The sequence below is a fragment of the Tyto alba genome, unplaced genomic scaffold, assembly GCF_018691265.1.
Source record: "Tyto alba isolate M040663 unplaced genomic scaffold, T.alba_DEE_v4.0 Super-Scaffold_8, whole genome shotgun sequence".
In the NCBI taxonomy this organism is placed as follows: Eukaryota; Metazoa; Chordata; class Aves; order Strigiformes; family Tytonidae; genus Tyto; species Tyto alba.
The window spans coordinates 24,266,279-24,289,446 of record NW_024881329.1 but is presented as its reverse complement, the minus strand read 5'-3'; the positions used below and the strand labels follow the sequence as shown (position 1 = coordinate 24,289,446).

Genomic DNA, 23,168 nt, shown 5'->3' with positions numbered 1-23,168 from the left:
GCTGGATCTTCGCGTGTCTTATTTCAGCGAGGGCTGTCAGATTTACCTAAGGGGAAAACGAACGTCACCGGTGCTTATCGGTCAGACCGGGGGCTCGCAAAGCCCTGCGACGGGCCGTGGATTGTGCCGGAGTGCCCGACCGTCTCCCTGGCACTTTCCGGCAGACGTTGCCTTCGGCTGCTCTCTCGTCGCGGGCGTTCGTGCAGGCACGCATTGCAGAGGGGAACTTGGCAGCCGATTCTCCCCTCTCTGCCCCAAAGAAACGCACCTCGTCAACGCGACAGGGTGCTGTCATCAAGCAAAGCAACCGTTTGGCTTTAGTCGGGCTTACCTGAAGATCCGTGAGGGACTGAAAGGACGCGCTTAGACCCTCCGGGGAGATCCCCGGTGTCTGGGAAGCGGCCGCCTTGCTGCTGGCGAGAATATTGGGTTCAGCTTGAGCGGCTCCCCTGGGCAGCAGAGTCTGAGGCAGCTGAGGCAGAGTCCAGCTCGGGGGCTTGCCCGCAGCGCCCTGCGCACACTGGATCGGGTGATGTTGGCAAACTCACCTCAGCCCCCTCACCATTCTCAACAGACCGTGCTCTGCGTTTGGCAAAAGGCGGCAGGCAGTCACCGGCGTGGCAGATCGCCCTCCTGCCGACGGCGTGCCGCCTGGGACGTGGGCTCCCAGGCACACACTGGAAGCCTGTTTGCGGCACGGGGCAGCAACCCCCGGCCTCCAGCACCTGCTGCACACCCACGCGTCCTCCCCTGAGGCCCAGTTGCCTCGAGCAATTTCCCAAGGGGCCGCCTGCCTTGCAGCCACAACCGCACTCAGCTGGAAGGCTGCAAAAGCTGGGGCATCGAGAGGATCCTTCTGAGTTTTGGCCCTCTGTGCGCTTCCCTTGGAAGAACACAGCTCCATGGACTTCCTTCACAGCGCTCCTGGGCCAGCACCCTGCTCCACCTCTCTTGGGCCCCCGGGGGGGCTGCTGCTCAGCACCCTGACGGCCGGAGCGTGGCACCCCGCTGGGCTCCGGCCGAGCCGCCCCGCCTGGGCGCCTGCCCCGGGGACGTCCCTGCAGCTGAGGTGGCTGTGGAAGGAGCCCGAGCTCGCCTTCCTTCGGCGCCTGCCGAGCACGGAGCTCGGGGAGGTGCCTCCTCCTCTGCGCCGTCCCAGGGAGCGTCTGGCCCGCCGACGGCCCCTGCCAGCCCGCGCCCGGGGTGGCTGGCGGTGGCCGAGCGGGATCCGGCCGGGACACCCCTCCTGGCGAGGGGGGCCGGCCCCCTGCGCCTCGGGGCAGGGCAGAGCTCCCGCAGCGCAGCGCGGGGCCGTGCTGGCGGGGCTGCTCAGCGCCGGCCGCCCCTCGCGCTGCCCTCTGAGCGCCCGCTCTGACTTGCAGGTGGCCGCGCGGCGAGGCGAGGACGCGGCCCGCGCTTCGAGCCGCAGCCCCGCCGTGAGGCTCAGCAGGCGACGCCACGGAGCTGACCCGGCTGCTGCTCCCGCCCTGGGGCCACGCTCTGCCCGCGCCGGCTGGATGCGGACGGGCGTCTGCTGCTACGAGCAAAGCCCCTCGTCCCCCCCCGGGCCCCTTCCCGGGTGTCTGGGCCCCGAGTTCCCCGGGGCAGGGAGCGGGGGCCTCTCCTCCGCCTCGCGCGGGAGTTCTGCTGGCGACTGTGGAGGCCGCTGCGTGGGCACTGCGGTGGGGGTGCCTGACCTGGGGAGGCGGAGAGCTGGGGCGGCTGCTGGCTGCTTCCTCGGGTCCCTTGAGGCCTTGGTTGGCAGGTGGGCTTCTCCCTGGGGCCAGCACCCCTCCAGTCCCTCGGCGCTTCCAGCGGCTCCCCAGAAGTGCCTTGTGCTGGGGCACAGGCTCGGAGGGAGGACGGTGTTTCACGGGGAGCTGCGGGCACCCTTCGGCTGCACTACTCCTTGGTGCGACAAGTTACGGTGAGCTTGTAGCCACAGCACTGGAAACTGATGTCCTGAGAAGCCGGGCTGACAGGGCAGCCCCTGGGAGTGCTCTGTTCCACCACCCTGGCTCTTCTTGTCAGAGAAACCTTCGATTTTCCCTCCCCTTCCAGAGAGCAGCAGAGGCAAGAAATAAGCCCAGCCCGCAGCCAGCTCTTAGCAGCCGACCCACACATGGGGTCTCCTCTCCTACAGGCTGCCGGCTGCAGCAGATGAACACGGAGGTCTCCTAACCGCCCGGGATGGTTTTCGCTGCGATTTTGTAGCACGTGCTCGTTTCAGCCTTTGGAAGCAGGCCTGAATAGATGGGAATTGCACCCCGTGTGAATGTGACCTTTGTTTTCTTGGAGTGACATTGCCAGGGAGATGAGGACGCAAACGTAACTTTCTGGCTGTTTCTTCAAGTATTTTGCAGGGAGAGCATGGGTACTGCAGAGAGTGGAGAGGGGTATCGCTTAGGTTTTTTGACCACAGATAAAATATTCTCTGCTGTAAGAGATGAACAAAGCACTGATACATATTCTGCCTTTGCATTCCTAGTCGGAGGAAGAGAGGCTGACCAGAAACTCGTACAGAGATGCGTAAAAGAGGCCCTGGAGCGGGACGTTGAAGAGGGTCCAAATAATAATAATACGGAGAGTGGCCCGAGTAATGACAATCACCCCGATGCGGCTACAGGTCGTCCCCCTTTATTGCCCGAATCACTGGGTTAACTCCTTTGCACAGCAAGCACCCGCTGTTCACGCGCCCCACACCCCTGGATTATTGGTCGTAAGCAACTTATCACGCACCCAAAGGGGAACTGTGATCGCAAGCATCTTGTGGTTTGCTGCATACTTGTGCTTAGCTTGGCCAGATACATAGCTGGGGAAATTCCTCGTTAACAGGTACAGTTCCTCACAACACAGCCCTTCAAGGTCATCCTCCTAACACCAGTGTTGTCAGCAGTCTGATCTCAGGCCTCGATTGTCCCAACCCTGCGACAAAATATCGTGGCCACTCTCTGTCGGAAATTCCACTACAGTTAACTGCCTGCCGCCTTTTGCCAAACGCAGAGCACGGTCTGTTGAGAATGGTGAGGGGGCTGAGGTGAGTTTGCCAACATCACCCGATCCAGTGTGCGCAGGGCGCTGCGGGCGAGCCCCCGAGCTGGACTCTGCCTCAGCTGCCTCAGACTCTGCTGCCCAGGGGAGCCGCTCAAGCTGAACCCAATATTCTCGCCAGCAGCAAGGCGGCCGCTTCCCAGACACCGGGGATCTCCCCGGAGGGTCTAAGCGCGTCCTTTCAGTCCCTCGCGGATCTTCAGGTAAGCCCGACTAAAGCCAAACGGTTGCTTTGCTTGATGACAGCACCCTGTCGCATTGACGAGGTGCGTTTCTTTGGGGCAGAGAGGGGAGAATCGGCTGCCAAGTTCCCCTCTGCAATGCGTGCCTGCACGAACGCCCGCGACGAGAGAGCAGCCGAAGGCAACGTCTGCCGGAAAGTGCCAGGGAGACGGTCGGGCACTCCGGCACAATCCACGGCCCGTCGCAGGGCTTTGCGAGCCCCCGGTCTGACCGATAAGCACCGGTGACGTTCGTTTTCCCCTTAGGTAAATCTGACAGCCCTCGCTGAAATAAGACACGCGAAGATCCAGCTGATGCAAAGAGCAGTTTTATTCGCGTTTAAAGCAGCGCCCAAGCGCAAACCAGTGTCAGGGAACAGGCACCGCTCGTCGAAAGAGAGCCCTCCGTCCTCGCCCGGCCGCGACGCCCCCCGAGCCGAGCGCGCGGGGAGCCAGCCCAGAGGGCTCTGGTGCCGGGGGAGGACGATCCTGCACCGAGCTGGCTGAAGAGCAGCAGCTCGGGCCAAGCGGGCGCTTCCCTCCCCGCCGCAGGGCGCTGAGCGCTCTGCACGGCTGCGCAGCCCGGCGACCGCCCCGGGCTCTGCTCGGGGAATCGCGAGCAGGGAGCGCTCGGCGCCGAGCGCGCCGAACACGTGCCCTGCGCCACTGGTCACTGGCTTGCCCCAGCCAAACCCTCGCCAGAAGGCAGAGCTTCCTCGCTCCTGGCAGCAGAAATCCCGACTCCGGCAGCGAACGGGGACCCCCCACCCAGTTACCCTCCGCTCCTTCTCCAGGGCTGCGCTACGGAAGAGGGAGAAGAAGGGAGTCTTGCCCGTGGCGCCTAGGCCCAGGTATCGGAGGTGCAATCCCCGTTAAGGAAGCGGATGCTGGAGGCGAGGCAAGGCCCGCTGGGCTCCTTTCCAAAATCCACCAGGAAGTTCTTGTTCACGGTCAGGCCTCCCCTCTCCGTGTCCACATCAATCTGCAGCATGACAGAGCCTTCCCTGCGAGGGGCCGAGAGCGCAGCCGTTACAGGCGAGCAGAGCGCGGCCCTGCGGGAGAGGCCCTGCCCTTCACCCTGCTGCTGCGTGCCGAGGAAGAGGCTTCCTCCTCCTCCTCTTGCCTTCGCCAGGGAAGAGAAGGCAGCCGAGGCGCGGGTCCGGCGCTTCTCCTCAACTCCCAGGGCACCCGAGGCAACCGCTCCGCACGCCGGGACGGGCGGGCTGGAGCTTGCCCCTGTGTGGAGACCCTCGCCTGCTTGGCTCAGCCAAAGCACCTCTGGGGGACGCACCCGCACCGGCAGCGGCTGTGGCAGAGACGGGGCCTGGCTCTGCCACCCGCAGGGGACTCGCGCCGCCCTCCGACCCAAACCCTTCCTCTCCCCCGAGCAGACCCCCGGCCCTGCAGCTCCGCTCCGGCAGCAGCTGCCCCTCGCCCGGCCAGAGATGCTCGCGAGCCCACTGCGTGTGAATCCGGACACAGGGGCCCCCCAAAAGAGGCCCCCTGCCCCCCGGCGCTCCTTACCGCACCATGTTGGGGTAGAACTGCTTGTCCCAGGTGCTGTAGAGGGAGTTGGTGACGTACAGCCTCTTGCCATCCAAGCTGAGCTGCAGCTTGCTGGGGCCGCCGTACACTCTCTTGCACTGGGGGCCCAACAGAGCGCAGGGCTGTCACCGCCTTCTGCCTTCGAGCAGCCGAGCGCCGGCGGAGCCGGAGTCCAGGGGCCTCCAGGGCAACGGGGAGGACGCAGGACTCACCTTGATCACCAAGGGCTCCGGCTGGCACTTCAGCTCCTCGTCCCTGCACACGGTCACGGGCCCGCACCGGAGGATGCTGCCTCCCACAAACACCTGCGAGCGAGGCAGTGGCAGCCGCGGCACCCGCCACCGCCCGCCCGCCGCCAGCCCCCTCCGCGGGGAGGGACCCAGCACCGCCAGCCCTTCTGCGCCCGCCTTACCTGTCCCACCAGCCGGGGCCTGCAGTTTTTGGAGAGCTCGTACTGGCGGATGTCTCCGTGCAGCCAGTTGCTCAGGTAGAGGAACCTGTCGTCCATCGAGATGATGTGGTCGGCGATGAAGGCTAGGGCACGGAAACAAAGAGCTCCAGAGAAGGCAGCACCGACAGCAGACGTGCCTCGCCTGGAGCCCAGCTCGCTCCGCTCCCCGCCGTGCCGCCCGCTGTGCCTCGAGCACAGGGGACCTGCCCCCGTGGGCAGGCTCCAGCCGGGCAGCCGGCTCCTCGCGGGGTCTGCACCCCCCCCCGCCCCTCCAACCGCCGCCGCTGCGATGGCACGGCAAGGCCGAGGCTCTGCGGGCAGCGAGGGGGCTCTGCCGGGCTGCGCAGCCCGAGGCGCCGCCGCCATCCCCTCCGGGGTGGAGGAGAGAGGAACCGCCACCCGCGGGCACACGGACCGGGCATCCTGGGCATGATCCAGCCCGTCACCTCCTTGGCTGGTATCCGGATCACCTCCTCGACTTCCCAGTTGTCTCTCTGCACGAGAAACACAGGCCCAGCGCCGTGAGCGCGCTGGCTGGCCAGGCAGGAGCCCCCCCTGCGCCCCACGCGTGCACAGCCAGGCCAAGCTGCCCGGGGAAGGCCACCGCTGCACCCAGCTGCTACGAGCAGACGCGCTGAGGCAGCATCGTCTGACACCCACAGCCGGGCTGGGCTTCGGCGCCGACACGAGTCCCCGGGCGCTCATCCCCCTGCAGCTCACCGGGCCGCGTCGCCCCTGGCTGCTGGCAGAACACTTGCCTCGCACTTGTAGAAGCGGTAGACGACACCGCTCAGGGCACAGCTGACGTAGCCCTCGGCAGCATCGGGGTTGTGGAGGAATTTCACCGTCAGGGGCAAAGAGTCCTCCCCCAGGTCAAAGCACTGGGTGAGGCTGCGGCAGGACAAGTTCCACACGTTCAGGCGGCGCCCAAAGACCCCTGAGGAAAAGGAGAGCCCTCTCAGAACCGGGGGCCACTCCTGGGCACGAGTCCCTCCCCAAAACGCTCACAGGCAGGGACAGCCGGGGCAGCCCCTCGCCAGGACCAGCAGAGAGAGAGCCGACACCCAGGGAGCCGCGGGGGACGAGAGGGACCAGCCTGTCGCGGGGACGGACGCTGCACGTGCTGGCACCGGAGAGCTCCGTGCGGGGAGAACTCCGCCTGTCCCCTCTCCCCGACAGCACCCCCCCCCTCCCACCAGCCCGCTGAGCTCTGCCTCGGCCCCTGCAGCCTTTGTCCCCCACCTTTCTTGAAGTCGTCGCAATTAAACCCACGTCCCGCTCGTCTCGGGACGGCTCCAGCAGAGCTGACCAGCACGTTGTGGCGTGCCTGGTAGCAGAAGTCGTGTCCGGTCGGTGGGGCTTCACACTCATTTTCCCAGTTCCCCTTCAGCTCAAAGGTCTCTCCGTCCAGCAGGATAAACCCACCTGTGACACAAAAGGGGACGCGGGGCAAATCGCACGCCCCGTTCGTGAACGGGTGTCCGGCTTTGGGCATTAGACCCGCTGAAAAGGCCAAGAGCTTCCGAACGCTTCGACCCCGAGACCCGCGGCTGCAGAGGCTCCGCGGCGCTTTGCCGGCTCAGGGGGTGTGTTTGTAGGTTCCTGTGCACGCTGAGCAGAAGTCCTGGACACCAGCAACGATCCCAACTTCATGCTCGTGAAGTGCTTCCAACGGCCAAGGTTCCTGTGCCGGCAGCACCCGCCCCACCTCCCTCTTCTCGAGCAGCCCCGGCTGAACAAGGCAGGCTAAGACACGCCACGTCACGCCACGTCACGCCACGTCACGCCAAGACAGCAAGGCTGAACACCTGACTGTGCAGAGCAGCCCGGCGTTTCCTCGGACGCGGGTCTTCACGGCCCCGCGCTGCGCCTCAGGCTTGTGGGTGACTGTTGTGCTTGCCCCAGCACGGGAGGGCTGGGACGAGCCAACCAGCACCTCCCGGTTGCTGTCGGAACCCCCCCGAGGCCGCCGGCTTTGAGCCTGCTGTTTTTCTAAGAGGAATGACATCCTCGGAGTGATTACCAAAGGAAAACGTACCTTTGCCATTGCCGGCTGCGTCTCCCATGTTGGCAATCAGTATGTCACCGCTGGGCAGGCTGCGAACTGTGCAGAGGTGTGCCTTGTTGCACCTCCAGAAGACATCCACCGGCTCAATCGTCTGAAAAACGGTGACACACCTCCCCGCTTCAGCCTCCGACGGCTCGGCCCGAGTCCCACCCCCGGGCAGAGCCTTTGGCCACCAGAGCCCCCGCGACTCCCCGACGCGTGCCGGAGCTCGCGCTCCAAGCACTCGCACTTGCTCGGGCCTGCTCCTCCCTGCCGCGGAGCAGAGGGGCCTCGGAGCTCCCCTCTGCCCGGACGAGAAGCAGCACCTCTGCCAGAAGGGCTTGTCTGCCTGCGGCGGCACTGCCAGTCGTGCGGCTCCCTCCGAATGCCCCGGGCACACCGAAAGCCACGCAACCGTGACGGGAGCCTTCCTCGCTCGGAAGAGGAGAGAGCTGAGGGGGCAGCGCGAGCCGGCCCTCGCCGACCGGGGCGCAAGAGCAGATGAGGAGAGAACCCTTCTTCCCCACCGACCGCTGCAGAAGCATCCGTTCCCAACTCCTTCCCAGAAAGTTGCCTTTGAATCACCTCAGGCATACCTTGCACAGCCTGGGAGCCCGGCACTGGGAACCCACATCCACCACGTAAATGCGGGAAGAAATCAAACAGGGAAGAATCAGCTTGTTCCTTTTCGGTGTGCTATTGCCAAAGCAGCTGCAGCCAGCGCTCCACCCCGCGCTATGCAGCTCGTCCTTGAGGTTGGGCATGGGCAGGCGGTGGATCACCTAGGCAGTCGAGGGAGAGCCAGAGGTCACACAGGGAGAAAGGGGGACCCGGAGGCCGGCAGCACCTTAGAGGCGGCAGCTCCACTCCCTGCGCTAAAGCGGGTCTGTGGGAGGGTGAGAGCCTCAGTGTGCCTGATCAGTTCAAAGCCGCACAGCCGGCGCTTCTTTGCGGCCTCCAGAGACGGCAGTGCCGACGTCCCGTTCCGGAGGGCAGCAGGCGGGTTGGGTCGGTGCATAACAGAACAGCCCTGCCACCGCAGCACAACCGCAACACGCGGCGCTCTGCAAAAGCGCCGGCTGCCCGAACCCGCCCGGGGCACCGGAGACCATCCTCCCCCCTGAGCAGCCGCCGGCAGGGTGGCGCAGGGCATTCGGCGCTCCAAAGCTCACCAGCGGCACCGGATGCTCGGCAAGTGAGTTGGAAAGTGAGTCGGAGCCGGCTTCTCCCCGGGACACAGGAATGGAGAGGGTCCAGCCAGATCACGGACAGTGCAAAGAGAGCAGGAAGGTGATTCCGAGCAGGCAGCTCCCCTGCCTGGCACAGAACACCAGAGGAGAAGCAGGAAGGGGCGCTGCCGCGACAGAACGCGCGAGGGCTTTCCCAGACAGGGCTTGGCAGAACCCCACCAGGTAGCGGGGGAAAAAGAGCCACGGCCCTGCGGGTGAGATAGAAGGATGCGGGAAGGTGCAAGGCTCAGAGGGACAGCTGGCACGGCAGAGGGGCTACCCAGCAAGCTGGTTTTCCCCGGCAAAACAGAGGGAAGGTCCTGAACCTGGAGGCACTACGAAGACCAGAGCCAGCAGCGCGGCACCGGCCCCATACAGACCCCGCTGAGCCCCAGGTACCTGGCCATAACACGGCGATCGGGGGTTGAGATCGACGGTGGCCAGGAAGTCGGGTTGCTCGATGCATGTTTCCCTGTAGGTACAGGTCACGTAGGCCACCTCCTCTCTGGGAGCTGCACGTACAGAAAGCTTGTGTTAGAGCATGCCCTGAGCCGGCCAGGAAGGACGAGAAAAGCTTCAGCACGCTCTCCGCCAGGACCGAACTGTTTCTCTGCCCGCTGCAACCTTCCGCCTGGCGCGGTGAGCGCTCCCCGGCCCGGGTTCCCCTACGGACCCAGCGGCACGAGGACAACCAAAGCGCATCTCCACGCGGTCACAGCCGGCACGCGCAAGAGGACTTGCCTTTCACAGCATCCTGGCAGGTGGGGTACTCGTAGCACTGAGCTCTGCATCTGTCTGGTTTGCGAAGAAGAGAAGGACAAGATGAGAAACGTCCACGCCCCGAGAGAAGACTCTGTCCCTCCGGGGCCCCTCTCCCAGCCCTGCTGTCAGCGGGGACCTCTGGGACCAGCACCTCCTGGTGGTGTGACGGCACTGGCAAACCGCAGGTCCAGGAGAGGAACCCTCCCTAGAGCGCCGCCGGGGCTATCGCGCCCCAAACCCCCGCTCGGTTCCCTTTGGCACCCGCGGAGCCGATCCCCTCCCCAGCAGCAGGGCCGGCCGGCGAGAGAGCTCCCGCCGAGCACCACGCCAGGACGGGAGCTCTGGCCCGGCAAATACGTCTGCTCTGGGGCTCCCTGGGGACTCCCCAGCACGAGGGGAGGCTCCCCCCAGCACGAGGGATGCTGCTGCGGCCACCGGGCAGGAGCTTTCCGAGGCCAAACGAAGCCCCGGGGGCAGAACGGTAGCGAGACACAGGAAACCTCTGGCACCGGGCGGACAGAACGGCAGCCTGCAGTCCCCCCTTTCTCCTTCCTGCCGCGCTGCAGAGGAGCAAACCCGGCAGGCCCCCGGCGGGTGTCGAGGTGGGATGGCCGCAGGCTCCAGGCAGCGGCTGGAGCCGCAGCGGGGACGGGGCTACAAGGCTTGGAGCTGCTGGGGGCTGCGGGGAGGCGCAGAGCCTCTCTTACCCATGCCGAAGGCCGCCGGGATCCCTCTCCTCGAGAGCTGGGCTGCTGGCACTGGAGGTGCAGCTCGCTGTCGGCCGGGCTGGAGCGGGCTGGGCTGTGCCGAGGCTGCTCCCAGGGGCCTTATATACAGGGCGAGGGCTGGGGGAGAAGCGAGGTGCCACGGGAGGAGCCATCGCTCCTCGGCGTTTGGGAGGTGCCAGACCAGCGCTGCGGCTTGCTTCCGCCTTGCTAGCCACCGATCTGCAGGGAAGATCTGCTGGTCCGTGCAGGTCTGCTCCTTAAACACAACCTCCCCTATCTGATCCTGGGGCTGCGGGCATTTCCACTGGGACTCGCCCGGCTCGGGAGGCCTCCGCGCCCCAGCCGAGCCACGGGCTGATTCAAGGCAGCCCCGGCCCCACGTGCCTGCCTGCTGTGCAAATGTGCAGCGGCGGCACATTCCGCACGAGGGCCGAGAAGTCCGGCTCGACGATGGGCCCCCCCAGCCGCCTCCTGGCAGTTCCAAGCGCGGAACACAGAGCGGCCCCCCAAGGCACCGCGGCAATCCGGACCCTGACAGCAGGCACGTCTCTCTCTGCGCCTTGGGCTGGCGGCACCGTGGGCTCCCTGGGCTCGGCTCGGCAAGCCAGGCCCAGCCGTGCCCCTGCCCAGAAGGAAGACTGGCGGAGCTCGAGGGGCCGCACCCGGGGCTGCGGCGCTCCGAGGAGGGAGCGGGCTCCCACCGCACCGGAGCCAGCCGAGGAGCTGCCGCCGGCTCCCAGCCAGGGAGAGAACGCAGCCGGCTGGGGCCGGGCGCCCCGGGCAAAACAGCCGCTGCCCCTGTCGCCGCAGCACGGCCGGGGCCGAGGCACGCCTGCTGCCCCGCCGGTGTGCAGCTCCGGGTGGGGAAGTCAGCCCGCCTGCGGCAAACAGGGACCTTCGGGACTCGGGGCAGCGTGGAACAGGGCCTGAGCAGCAGCTACTCCCCCCCCCGGCCCCCAGCAGGCTGGGCTGTGAACCCCCAAAGCCCCTCGGCAGGCACGAGCACCGCAAGGAGCCTGGCACCGCTGCGGCTGAACTGCACGTAAACTGGCCCCGGCTGTCCCAGAACAGCCCCGGGAGCAGCACGGACGGCTGCCGAAGGGCCTGGGGCGCTGGGGAGAAGCGTTCGGGAGGAAGGGGCCCCTCCCGAGGTCCCCACGAGCCTGGCTGCTGCCAGCTGCCGGAGGAAAGCAGGGAGAAAGCACCGAGAGCGATGGCATGGGAGGGAGCAGCACGTCTGGGGGAAGAGCTGCTCGGTCAGTTGGCAAATTACACGGGATCAGGAATCGTTCCACGCAGGAACGCGGAATCACCTGACAGGGCCATTAAAGAAGCCCGCAGGAGATCTCGATCGGGAGAGGGGACAGCTCAGCCCATCTCACCAGGGCTTTCATTACGTGGCTGCCAGAGCAGCACTTTAAGCACGCAACCGGCGGGCCCGGGAGCAGCCAAACTCTCGGCCTCCTGCCAGCGCCGAGCGTCAAACTGCTGCAGCTGGGGGGACTCGGGATCTGTCCGGCAGGAACCCGGCAGTGCAAGGGGCCGAGGCCAGCGGGAGAGGGATCGCTGCTTGCCGCAGCCAGGCACTTCCATGCCACCACTCCCTGTACGGTTGCAGCTGCCAAGCTGCCTCCCGGCTCCGTCAGGGCTCTCTGTAAGGCCAGGAGAAGGCGTTAAAACAAGGTCACGGACCAAAGGAGAGAGCACACAAAGGAACGGCTCAAAGCCTCATCTTCCCGACTCGGAACGTGGCCGAGCTGCGGGGCAAGAGGCGCCGCACGGAAAGGAATTCTATCCTCATGTCAAATCAGGCACGGAACAGAGACGCTTCTGGGCGGCTTTTCCGCAGCAGGAGAGCAGCCCGGCTGAGCGAGCGAGGCGCCCACCTGGGACGTGGAGAACCCCGGCAGAGGAACCTTTCCTGGAGGTCGGCAAAACTAGCAACCAGACGGAGGAACTGCGAGGGGTGTCAGCAGAAAGGGGCATCAAAGAGCTGCGCTGCACGTGGCGTAGTTGAGCTGCGTCGAGTCCAACTGGGTGAAGGCACCGGGCTCCGCACTGCACTGCAGAGGGTGAGGGTAACACCAGGGCTGACGGGGACAGGACGCCCCCGCCTCCAGAGGTGAGGAAACCCAGTGAAAGAGCACTGCAAATCCACGCTGGCCCAAACAAAGGCTGGCCGCCCAGGAGTTTATCTATCCGCTAGACACGTGCTTCTGAACAGGACTCGGGGCCCCGCTTTTGCAGGAGGCTGCACACCCCCTCCTTCGCCAGCCACCTCCTGCTGCAGAGAGATGTGGAAGCAGCTGCTCCAGCCCTGCCCGTACAACGCAGCGCAGAGGTTCAGTATTGCTTGCCTGGGACAGCTTTCAGCCTGGCTCTGCCCTTGCAGCACCTGCAGCCTCTCAACGCTCGGGCCCAGCAGACTGCAGCCCACACGTGTTCCGAACGTGCCCTCTGGCTTCGGGCCACGCTTGCCCAGGGGGGAGCAAAGAATCTCTTGCCATCCTCCCTTCTTAGAGGGAAGCTCCTCCGTCTCTCCTAAGGGCGGCCAGCTCGTCGCGGGCTTCCAAAGAGGGACCAGTGTCGGGAACCAGCCGGGCTGCCAGTCACCACTGGCAGGTTTCAGGAGCTCACACCGCAAGAATCGGAAGGAAGCCCTCGTTCCAGGAGCAGCTCCACAGCCGGAGCTGGCTGTCCTCCTCCGAGCAGCTCGGAACGGCCTTTCCCTCTTCTCCGCTTGCCCGCCCAGAGCTCAGCACCGCTCTCCCCCGCGGCTCAGCGCTGGGCAGAACGGCCCAGCGCTCGCCAGTCAAACACAGCAGAGGTTCAGGCATCGCACCCGCCGTGCTGCTCCCGCGTCTGCCCGGCCGGCAGGAAGCCCAGCGGGGCCCGAGGCCGCGCCAGAGGCTCCGGCTCCAGCAGAGACCGTTGCAGGTGCTGGGCCGAGGCCGCCTGCGCGTGCTGCTGCTGTCAGCGTGCGCCCGGCCCCCTCCTGCACCCGCGCACCTGCTAATTCACAACTTCATTAGTCTTCCGCTCAGGAGCAAAATTTGCTGGCCGCCCGACTCGGCAATCCTTGGTGACGTCTTTGGCATCCCTCACCGAGCCGAGCGGTGGGGTGCGGAGTGCTCTAATGAAAGCTGATGGTGGGAAGGATAAGAGCAGGCTCGGCAACACCGACGGGCAAGCAAGCGATGGTTAGCGGGGACCACAATCACTGCTCTCCGCCCAAGAAAAGCTCCCTGTGGCAGGCAGAGACGGGAAGCCAGGAGGTGGAGAAGCCATCAGGGGCTTCCCTGACGGCCCACGCCCAGGTGGCAACTGCTCCCCTCCTCCCGACCATCCCTCCCGCCCCTGAGAGGGAAGAACACGCTCTAATTTTGCTGATGGGCAAGGCTCGGAGATGCAATCTCGTGCACGCTGGCACAGCACGCTGAATGTGCCGGGCGAAGACCTCGCCTCACCGAGAGCGCCCGCTCTGCCCGGAACACCCAGGCAAGAGCTCCCCCGACTACGAGAGCAGTCTCCAGCCTTGCCCCAGTTCGCTGGGGGGGACATTTGCTTCCCGCCTCAGCCAGCCGTAAAACCCCGGAGCTGCCCCAGGGGGTCGAGGCGTCGCTCCTCATCCTGCATTCCTCCATCCCCCTTTCCTAGGCTTTCCGCCCGGCCCGCCGGCTCTCTTGGCACATGCTCTCTCCTCTGCCCCATTCAGGCCGGGCAGCTGAGCCCCTTGAGCGTTTGGAGAGACTGTGGTCAGTGCCGGTGTCCCAGCAGAACACGCCGGCAGAGGTTCGTCATCCTGGAGCTCCCCAGGCTCCACATCTCCCATGGGCTTCACTCCGTTCCGGTCCACCCCCCTCTCTGGGGGCAGAAGGAGAACCTCACCGTGCAAGCCTGGTGTCAAAACAGGCACAATTCGTCACCTGGAGCAGCAGGGGCAAGGTTTGGTACGAGCAAAGCCCCTCGTCCCCCCCCGGGCCCCTTCCCGGGTGTCTGGGCCCCGAGTTCCCCGGGGCAGGGAGCGGGGGCCTCTCCTCCGCCTCGCGCGGGAGTTCTGCTGGCGACTGTGGAGGCCGCTGCGTGGGCACTGCGGTGGGGGTGCCTGACCTGGGGAGGCGGAGAGCTGGGGCGGCTGCTGGCTGCTTCCTCGGGTCCCTTGAGGCCTTGGTTGGCAGGTGGGCTTCTCCCTGGGGCCAGCACCCCTCCAGTCCCTCGGCGCTTCCAGCGGCTCCCCAGAAGTGCCTTGTGCTGGGGCACAGGCTCGGAGGGAGGACGGTGTTTCACGGGGAGCTGCGGGCACCCTTCGGCTGCACTACTCCTTGGTGCGACAAGTTACGGTGAGCTTGTAGCCACAGCACTGGAAACTGATGTCCTGAGAAGCCGGGCTGACAGGGCAGCCCCTGGGAGTGCTCTGTTCCACCACCCTGGCTCTTCTTGTCAGAGAAACCTTCGATTTTCCCTCCCCTTCCAGAGAGCAGCAGAGGCAAGAAATAAGCCCAGCCCGCAGCCAGCTCTTAGCAGCCGACCCACACATGGGGTCTCCTCTCCTACAGGCTGCCGGCTGCAGCAGATGAACACGGAGGTCTCCTAACCGCCCGGGATGGTTTTCGCTGCGATTTTGTAGCACGTGCTCGTTTCAGCCTTTGGAAGCAGGCCTGAATAGATGGGAATTGCACCCCGTGTGAATGTGACCTTTGTTTTCTTGGAGTGACATTGCCAGGGAGATGAGGACGCAAACGTAACTTTCTGGCCGTTTCTTCAAGTATTTTGCAGGGAGAGCATGGGTACTGCAGAGAGTGGAGAGGGGTATCGCTTAGGTTTTTTGACCACAGATAAAATATTCTCTGCTGTAAGAGATGAACAAAGCACTGATACATATTCTGCCTTTGCATTCCTAGTTGGAGGAAGAGAGGCTGACCAGAAACTCGTACCGAGACGCGTAAAAGAGGCCCTGGAGCGGGACGTTGAAGAGGGTCCCGATAATAATAATACGGAGAGTGGCACGAGTAATGACAATCACCCCGATGCGGCTACAGGTCGTCCCCCTTTATTGCCCGAATCGCTGGGTTAACTCCTTTGCACAGCAAGCACCCGCTGTTCACGCGCCCCACACCCCTGGATTATTGGTCGTAAGCAACTTATCACGCACCCAAAGGGGAACTGTGATCGCAAGCATCTTGCGGTTTGCTGCATACTTGTGCTTAGCTTGGCCAGATACATAGCTGGGGAAATTCCTCGTTAACAGGTACAGTTCCTCACAACAGAGCCCTTCAAGGTCATCCTCTTAACACCGGTGTTGTCAGCAGTCTGATCTCAGGCCTGGATTGTCCCAACCCTGCGACAAAATATCGTGGCCACTCTCTGTCAGAAATTCCACTACAGTTAACTGCCTGCCGCCTTTTGCCAAACGCAGAGCACGGTCTGTTGAGAATGGTGAGGGGGCTGAGGTGAGTTTGCCAACATCACCCGATCCAGTGTGCGCAGGGCGCTGCGGGCGAGCCCCCGAGCTGGACTCTGCCTCAGCTGCCTCAGACTCTGCTGCCCAGGGGAGCCGCTCAAGCTGAACCCAATATTCTCGCCAGCAGCAAGGCGGCCGCTTCCCAGACACCGGGGATCTCCCCGGAGGGTCTAAGCGCGTCCTTTCAGTCCCTCGTGGATCTTCAGGTAAGCCCGACTAAAGCCAAACGGTTGCTTTGCTTGATGACAGCACCCTGTCGCGTTGACGAGGTGCGTTTCTTTGGGGCAGAGAGGGGAGAATCGGCTGCCAAGTTCCCCTCTGCAATGCGTGCCTGCACGAACGCCCGCGACGAGAGAGCAGCCGAAGGCAACGTCTGCCGGAAAGTGCCAGGGAGACGGTCGGGCACTCCGGCACAATCCACGGCCCGTCGCAGGGCTTTGCGAGCCCCCGGTCTGACCGATAAGCACCGGTGACGTTCGTTTTCCCCTTAGGAAAATCTGACAGCCCTCGCTGAAATAAGACACGCGAAGATCCAGCTGATGCAAAGAGCAGTTTTATTCGCGTTTAAAGCAGCGCCCAAGCGCAAACCAGTGTCAGGGAACAGGCACCGCTCGTCGAAAGAGAGCCCTCCGTCCTCGCCCGGCCGCGACGCCCCCCGAGCCGAGCGCGCGGGGAGCCAGCCCAGAGGGCTCTGGTGCCGGGGGAGGACGATCCTGCACCGAGCTGGCTGAAGAGCAGCAGCTCGGGCCAAGCGGGCGCTTCCCTCCCCGCCGCAGGGCGCTGAGCGCTCTGCACGGCTGCGCAGCCCGGCGACCGCCCCGGGCTCTGCTCGGGGAATCGCGAGCAGGGAGCGCTCGGCGCCGAGCGCGCCGAACACGTGCCCTGCGCCACTGGTCACTGGCTTGCCCCAGCCAAACCCTCGCCAGAAGGCAGAGCTTCCTCGCTCCTGGCAGCAGAAATCCCGACTCCGGCAGCGAACGGGGACCCCCCACCCAGTTACCCTCCGCTCCTTCTCCAGGGCTGCGCTACGGAAGAGGGAGAAGAAGGGAGTCTTGCCCGTGGCGCCTAGGCCCAGGTATCGGAGGTGCAATCCCCGTTAAGGAAGCGGATGCTGGAGGCGAGGCAAGGCCCGCTGGGCTCCTTTCCAAAATCCACCAGGAAGTTCTTGTTCACGGTCAGGCCTCCCCTCTCCGTGTCCACATCAATCTGCAGCATGACAGAGCCTTCCCTGCGAGGGGCCGAGAGCGCAGCCGTTACAGGCGAGCAGAGCGCGGCCCTGCGGGAGAGGCCCTGCCCTTCACCCTGCTGCTGCGTGCCGAGGAAGAGGCTTCCTCCTCCTCCTCTTGCCTTCGCCAGGGAAGAGAAGGCAGCCGAGGCGCGGGTCCGGCGCTTCTCCTCAACTCCCAGGGCACCCGAGGCAACCGCTCCGCACGCCGGGACGGGCGGGCTGGAGCTTGCCCCTGTGTGGAGACCCTCGCCTGCTTGGCTCAGCCAAAGCACCTCTGGGGGACGCACCCGCACCGGCAGCGGCTGTGGCAGAGACGGGGCCTGGCTCTGCCACCCGCAGGGGACTCGCGCCGCCCTCCGACCCAAACCCTTCCTCTCCCCCGAGCAGACCCCCGGCCCTGCAGCTCCGCTCCGGCAGCAGCTGCCCCTCGCCCGGCCAGAGATGCTCGCGAGCCCACTGCGTGTGAATCCGGACACAGGGGCCCCCCAAAAGAGGCCCCCTGCCCCCCGGCGCTCCTTACCGCACCATGTTGGGGTAGAACTGCTTGTCCCAGGTGCTGTAGAGGGAGTTGGTGACGTACAGCCTCTTGCCATCCAAGCTGAGCTGCAGCTTGCTGGGGCCGCCGTACACTCTCTTGCACTGGGGGCCCAACAGAGCGCAGGGCTGTCACCGCCTTCTGCCTTCGAGCAGCCGAGCGCCGGCGGAGCCGGAGTCCAGGGGCCTCCAGGGCAACGGGGAGGACGCAGGACTCACCTTGATCACCAAGGGCTCCGGCTGGCACTTCAGCTCCTCGTCCCTGCACACGGTCACGGGCCCGCACCGGAGGATGCTGCCTCCCACAAACACCTGCGAGCGAGGCAGTGGCAGCCGCGGCACCCGCCACCGCCCGCCCGCCGCCAGCCCCCTCCGCGGGGAGGGACCCAGCACCGCCAGCCCTTCTGCGCCCGCCTTACCTGTCCCACCAGCCGGGGCCTGCAGTTTTTGGAGAGCTCGTACTGGCGGATGTCTCCGTGCAGCCAGTTGCTCAGGTAGAGGAACCTGTCGTCCATCGAGATGATGTGGTCGGCGATGAAGGCTAGGGCACGGAAACAAAGAGCTCCAGAGAAGGCAGCACCGACAGCAGACGTGCCTCGCCTGGAGCCCAGCTCGCTCCGCTCCCCGCCGTGCCGCCCGCCGTGCCTCGAGCACAGGGGACCTGCCCCCGTGGGCAGGCTCCAGCCGGGCAGCCGGCTCCTCGCGGGGTCTGCACCCCCCCCCGCCCCTCCAACCGCCGCCGCTGCGATGGCACGGCAAGGCCGAGGCTCTGCGGGCAGCGAGGGGGCTCTGCCGGGCTGCGCAGCCCGAGGCGCCGCCGCCATCCCCTCCGGGGTGGAGGAGAGAGGAACCGCCACCCGCGGGCACACGGACCGGGCATCCTGGGCATGATCCAGCCCGTCACCTCCTTGGCTGGTATCCGGATCACCTCCTCGACTTCCCAGTTGTCTCTCTGCACGAGAAACACAGGCCCAGCGCCGTGAGCGCGCTGGCTGGCCAGGCAGGAGCCCCCCCTGCGCCCCACGCGTGCACAGCCAGGCCAAGCTGCCCGGGGAAGGCCACCGCTGCACCCAGCTGCTACGAGCAGACGCGCTGAGGCAGCATCGTCTGACACCCACAGCCGGGCTGGGCTTCGGCGCCGACACGAGTCCCCGGGCGCTCATCCCCCTGCAGCTCACCGGGCCGCGTCGCCCCTGGCTGCTGGCAGAACACTTGCCTCGCACTTGTAGAAGCGGTAGACGACACCGCTCAGGGCACAGCTGACGTAGCCCTCGGCAGCATCGGGGTTGTGGAGGAATTTCACCGTCAGGGGCAAAGAGTCCTCCCCCAGGTCAAAGCACTGGGTGAGGCTGCGGCAGGACAAGTTCCACACGTTCAGGCGGCGCCCAAAGACCCCTGAGGAAAAGGAGAGCCCTCTCAGAACCGGGGGCCACTCCTGGGCACGAGTCCCTCCCCAAAACGCTCACAGGCAGGGACAGCCGGGGCAGCCCCTCGCCAGGACCAGCAGAGAGAGAGCCGACACCCAGGGAGCCGCGGGGGACGAGAGGGACCAGCCTGTCGCGGGGACGGACGCTGCACGTGCTGGCACCGGAGAGCTCCGTGCGGGGAGAACTCCGCCTGTCCCCTCTCCCCGACGGCACCCCCCCCCTCCCACCAGCCCGCTGAGCTCTGCCTCGGCCCCTGCAGCCTTTGTCCCCCACCTTTCTTGAAGTCGTCGCAATTAAACCCACGTCCCGCTCGTCTCGGGACGGCTCCAGCAGAGCTGACCAGCACGTTGTGGCGTGCCTGGTAGCAGAAGTCGTGTCCGGTCGGTGGGGCTTCACACTCATTTTCCCAGTTCCCCTTCAGCTCAAAGGTCTCTCCGTCCAGCACGATAAACCCACCTGTGACACAAAAGGGGACGCGGGGCAAATCGCACGCCCCGTTCGTGAACGGGTGTCCGGCTTTGGGCATTAGACCCGCTGAAAAGGCCAAGAGCTTCCGAACGCTTCGACCCCGAGACCCGCGGCTGCAGAGGCTCCGCGGCGCTTTGCCGGCTCAGGGGGTGTGTTTGTAGGTTCCTGTGCACGCTGAGCAGAAGTCCTGGACACCAGCAACGATCCCAACTTCATGCTCGTGAAGTGCTTCCAACGGCCAAGGTTCCTGTGGCGGCAGCACCCGCCCCACCTCCCTCTTCTCGAGCAGCCCCGGCTGAACAAGGCAGGCTAAGACACGCCACGTCACGCCACGTCACGCCACGTCACGCCAAGACAGCAAGGCTGAACACCTGACTGTGCAGAGCAGCCCGGCGTTTCCTCGGACGCGGGTCTTCACGGCCCCGCGCTGCGCCTCAGGCTTGTGGGTGACTGTTGTGCTTGCCCCAGCACGGGAGGGCTGGGACGAGCCAACCAGCACCTCCCGGTTGCTGTCGGAACCCCCCCGAGGCCGCCGGCTTTGAGCCTGCTGTTTTTCTAAGAGGAATGACATCCTCGGAGTGATTACCAAAGGAAAACGTACCTTTGCCATTGCCGGCTGCGTCTCCCATGTTGGCAATCAGTATGTCACCGCTGGGCAGGCTGCGAACTGTGCAGAGGTGTGCCTTGTTGCACCTCCAGAAGACATCCACCGGCTCAATCGTCTGAAAAACGGTGACACACCTCCCCGCTTCAGCCTCCGACGGCTCGGCCCGAGTCCCACCCCCGGGCAGAGCCTTTGGCCACCAGAGCCCCCGCGACTCCCCGACGCGTGCCGGAGCTCGCGCTCCAAGCACTCGCACTTGCTCGGGCCTGCTCCTCCCTGCCGCGGAGCAGAGGGGCCTCGGAGCTCCCCTCTGCCCGGACGAGAAGCAGCACCTCTGCCAGAAGGGCTTGTCTGCCTGCGGCGGCACTGCCAGTCGTGCGGCTCCCTCCGAATGCCCCGGGCACACCGAAAGCCACGCAACCGTGACGGGAGCCTTCCTCGCTCGGAAGAGGAGAGAGCTGAGGGGGCAGCGCGAGCCGGCCCTCGCCGACCGGGGCGCAAGAGCAGATGAGGAGAGAACCCTTCTTCCCCACCGACCGCTGCAGAAGCATCCGTTCCCAACTCCTTCCCAGAAAGTTGCCTTTGAATCACCTCAGGCATACCTTGCACAGCCTGGGAGCCCGGCACTGGGAACCCACATCCACCACGTAAATGCGGGAAGAAATCAAACAGGGAAGAATCAGCTTGTTCCTTTTCGGTGTGCTATTGCCAAAGCAGCTGCAGCCAGCGCTCCACCCCGCGCTATGCAGCTCGTCCTTGAGGTTGGGCATGGGCAGGCGGTGGATCACCTAGGCAGTCGAGGGAGAGCCAGAGGTCACACAGGGAGAAAGGGGGACCCGGAGGCCGGCAGCACCTTAGAGGCGGCAGCTCCACTCCCTGCGCTAAAGCGGGTCTGTGGGAAGGTGAGAGCCTCAGTGTGCCTGATCAGTTCAAAGCCGCACAGCCGGCGCTTCTTTGCGGCCTCCAGAGACGGCAGTGCCGACGTCCCGTTCCGGAGGGCAGCAGGCGGGTTGGGTCGGTGCATAACAGAACAGCCCTGCCACCGCAGCACAACCGCAACACGCGGCGCTCTGCAAAAGCGCCGGCTGCCCGAACCCGCCCGGGGCACCGGAGACCATCCTCCCCCCTGAGCAGCCGCCGGCAGGGTGGCGCAGGGCATTCGGCGCTCCAAAGCTCACCAGCGGCACCGGATGCTCGGCAAGTGAGTTGGAAAGTGAGTCGGAGCCGGCTTCTCCCCGGGACACAGGAATGGAGAGGGTCCAGCCAGATCACGGACAGTGCAAAGAGAGCAGGAAGGTGATTCCGAGCAGGCAGCTCCCCTGCCTGGCACAGAACACCAGAGGAGAAGCAGGAAGGGGCGCTGCCGCGACAGAACGCGCGAGGGCTTTCCCAGACAGGGCTTGGCAGAACCCCACCAGGTAGCGGGGGAAAAAGAGCCACGGCCCTGCGGGTGAGATAGAAGGATGCGGGAAGGTGCAAGGCTCAGAGGGACAGCTGGCACGGCAGAGGGGCTACCCAGCAAGCTGGTTTTCCCCGGCAAAACAGAGGGAAGGTCCTGAACCTGGAGGCACTACGAAGACCAGAGCCAGCAGCGCGGCACCGGCCCCATACAGACCCCGCTGAGCCCCAGGTACCTGGCCATAACACGGCGATCGGGGGTTGAGATCGACGGTGGCCAGGAAGTCGGGTTGCTCGATGCATGTTTCCCTGTAGGTACAGGTCACGTAGGCCACCTCCTCTCTGGGAGCTGCACGTACAGAAAGCTTGTGTTAGAGCATGCCCTGAGCCGGCCAGGAAGGACGAGAAAAGCTTCAGCACGCTCTCCGCCAGGACCGAACTGTTTCTCTGCCCGCTGCAACCTTCCGCCTGGCGCGGTGAGCGCTCCCCGGCCCGGGTTCCCCTACGGACCCACAGCCACACGAGGGCACAGCTATTTCGCTCCGAGAGGCAGAGAGAGAAGGGGACCCTAATGCAGCCAGTCCCTGAAGCCTTGCTGCACGGGCACTGCCTCTAGGACTCCGAGGGAGGCGAGCGCGGTGCCGGCTGCTTCTGTCGTGGCCCATCTGGGCCCGAGCCGCGTGGAGAGCTCAAAGCTGAAGTCCCGCAGACTGTCAGGAGCGCCCCGTGCCAATGAGCACCTGAACAACAACTGTCCAGCTCGGTGCCGCTGGTGACGCAAACTGCCGGGAGGGCAGCGGCACCTTGGGGGCGAAAGGCACCCGCCGTTCCACGCAGGCAGAGGGTGCAAAGCTCCGACCCCCCACCCGGGCTCTCTCGGTCCCCTCCCCGAGCAGAGAGAGACCCAGCGTGGCGGGGCCGCCGGACGCACGCCGGGCACACGCGGTGCCTTTGGCACGGCGCTTCGAAACACACCGCACGGCCTCTCGGAGCGAAAGAGCTGTGCCCTCGTGTGGCTGTGGGACCCGCCGCCTGTCCGTGCCCGGCCTGAAAGATGAGTGTCACCCCTTTGGGGTGCAACGGAGGGAGGCCTCACGTGTTCTCCAGGTGCGTCCTCGAGGCAGAGGAACGGGCCGATTCCTCTGAGCTTGGGTTTTTTCCTGGTTTTGTGTGGTGGAGAGGAGAACGCACTGCCGAGCTCCCAAGCTCTGCTTCCGCACATCGTCAAGCCCGGCTGGCAGCTGCTTCTAGTCCCTGCAGCTCAGGACCGGTCGGCAGTAGACCCTGATGTGCAGAGCTCGGGGGGCTCCGGTCCGCCACTCCCTGAGCCACGTCTTGAAGAAGTTGACCCTGAACTCTGTTTGGCTTCCCGGGCCACAGCAGCAGCTTGTAAATTAACCGGCAAACCTTGCCCCTGCTGCTCCAGGTGACGAATTGTGCCTGTTTTGACACCAGGCTTGCACGGTGAGGTTCTCCTTCTGCCCCCAGAGAGGGGGGTGGACCGGAACGGAGTGAAGCCCGTGGGAGATGTGGAGCCTGGGGAGCTCCAGGATGACGAGCCTCTGCCGGCGTGTTCTGCTGGGACACCGGCACTGACCACAGTCTCTCCAAACGCTCAAGGGGCTCCGCTGCCCGGCCTGAATGGGGCAGAGGAGAGAGCATGTGCCAAGAGAGCCGGCGGGCCGGGCGGAAAGCCTAGGAAAGGGGGATGGAGGAATGCAGGATGAGGAGCGACGCCTCGACCCCCTGGGGCAGCTCCGGGGTTTTACGGCTGGCTGAGGCGGGAAGCAAATGTCCCCCCCGGCGAACTGGGGCAAGGCTGGAGACTGCTCTCGTAGTCGGGGGAGCTCTTGCCTGGGTGTTCCGGGCAGAGCGGGCGCTCTCGGTGAGGCGAGGTCTTCGCCCGGCACATTCAGCGGGCTGTGCCAGCGTGCACGAGATTGCATCTCCGAGCCTTGCCCATCAGCAAAATTAGAGCGTGTTCTTCCCTCTCAGGGGCGGGAGGGATGGTCGG

General features: G+C 65.3%; 2 protein-coding genes across 4 annotated transcripts; both read right to left on the bottom strand.

Moving 5' to 3' along the window:
• Window positions 1–3,585: 3,585 nt before the first annotated feature.
• Window positions 3,586–10,123, bottom strand: LOC122152610 (methanethiol oxidase-like). 2 transcript variants are annotated; one of them, XM_042785559.1, is made up of 12 exons: window positions 10,014–10,123; window positions 9,286–9,339; window positions 8,944–9,056; window positions 7,912–8,097; window positions 7,307–7,427; window positions 6,511–6,693; window positions 6,027–6,205; window positions 5,684–5,762; window positions 5,230–5,351; window positions 5,030–5,122; window positions 4,797–4,915; window positions 3,586–4,276 (listed from the first exon to the last, which is right to left on the bottom strand). In XM_042785559.1, exons 1-12 carry the CDS (start codon window positions 10,015–10,017, stop codon window positions 4,114–4,116), a joined length of 1,416 nt encoding a protein of 471 aa, XP_042641493.1. In that variant the 5' UTR covers window positions 10,018–10,123; the 3' UTR covers window positions 3,586–4,113. The 2 variants fall into 2 exon arrangements, with proteins under 2 accessions (XP_042641493.1, XP_042641494.1); XM_042785560.1 differs by lacking the exon at window positions 7,912–8,097.
• Window positions 10,124–16,032: 5,909 nt separating this feature from the next.
• On the bottom strand, window positions 16,033–21,512 carry LOC122152619 (methanethiol oxidase-like). Of its 2 annotated transcripts, XM_042785601.1 has the most exons (10): window positions 21,391–21,512; window positions 20,359–20,544; window positions 19,754–19,874; window positions 18,958–19,140; window positions 18,474–18,652; window positions 18,131–18,209; window positions 17,677–17,798; window positions 17,477–17,569; window positions 17,244–17,362; window positions 16,033–16,723 (listed from the first exon to the last, which is right to left on the bottom strand). In XM_042785601.1, exons 2-10 carry the CDS (start codon window positions 20,524–20,526, stop codon window positions 16,561–16,563), a joined length of 1,227 nt encoding a protein of 408 aa, XP_042641535.1. In that variant the 5' UTR covers window positions 20,527–20,544; window positions 21,391–21,512; the 3' UTR covers window positions 16,033–16,560. The 2 variants fall into 2 exon arrangements, with proteins under 2 accessions (XP_042641535.1, XP_042641536.1); XM_042785602.1 differs by lacking the exon at window positions 20,359–20,544.
• Between the last annotated feature and the right edge of the window lie 1,656 nt (window positions 21,513–23,168).

Bases quoted from the DNA above. Each gene is read 5' to 3' on its own strand.
- LOC122152610 (XM_042785559.1), bottom strand. The intron at 6,206-6,510 runs GTGGGGGACAAA...CCTTTTCCTCAG, and splicing joins TTGCGACGACTTCAAGAAAG to GGGTCTTTGGGCGCCGCCTG. The intron at 4,277-4,796 runs GTAAGGAGCGCC...GGCCCCTCGCAG, and splicing joins TTCTACCCCAACATGGTGCG to GGAAGGCTCTGTCATGCTGC.
- LOC122152619 (XM_042785601.1), bottom strand. From the start codon at position 20,526: ATGCCCAACCTCAAGGACGAGCTGCATAGCGCGGGGTGGAGCGCTGGC. The intron at 19,141-19,753 runs GTACGTTTTCCT...TTTGTGTCACAG, and splicing joins CGCAGCCGGCAATGGCAAAG to GTGGGTTTATCGTGCTGGAC. The intron at 16,724-17,243 runs GTAAGGAGCGCC...GGCCCCTCGCAG, and splicing joins TTCTACCCCAACATGGTGCG to GGAAGGCTCTGTCATGCTGC.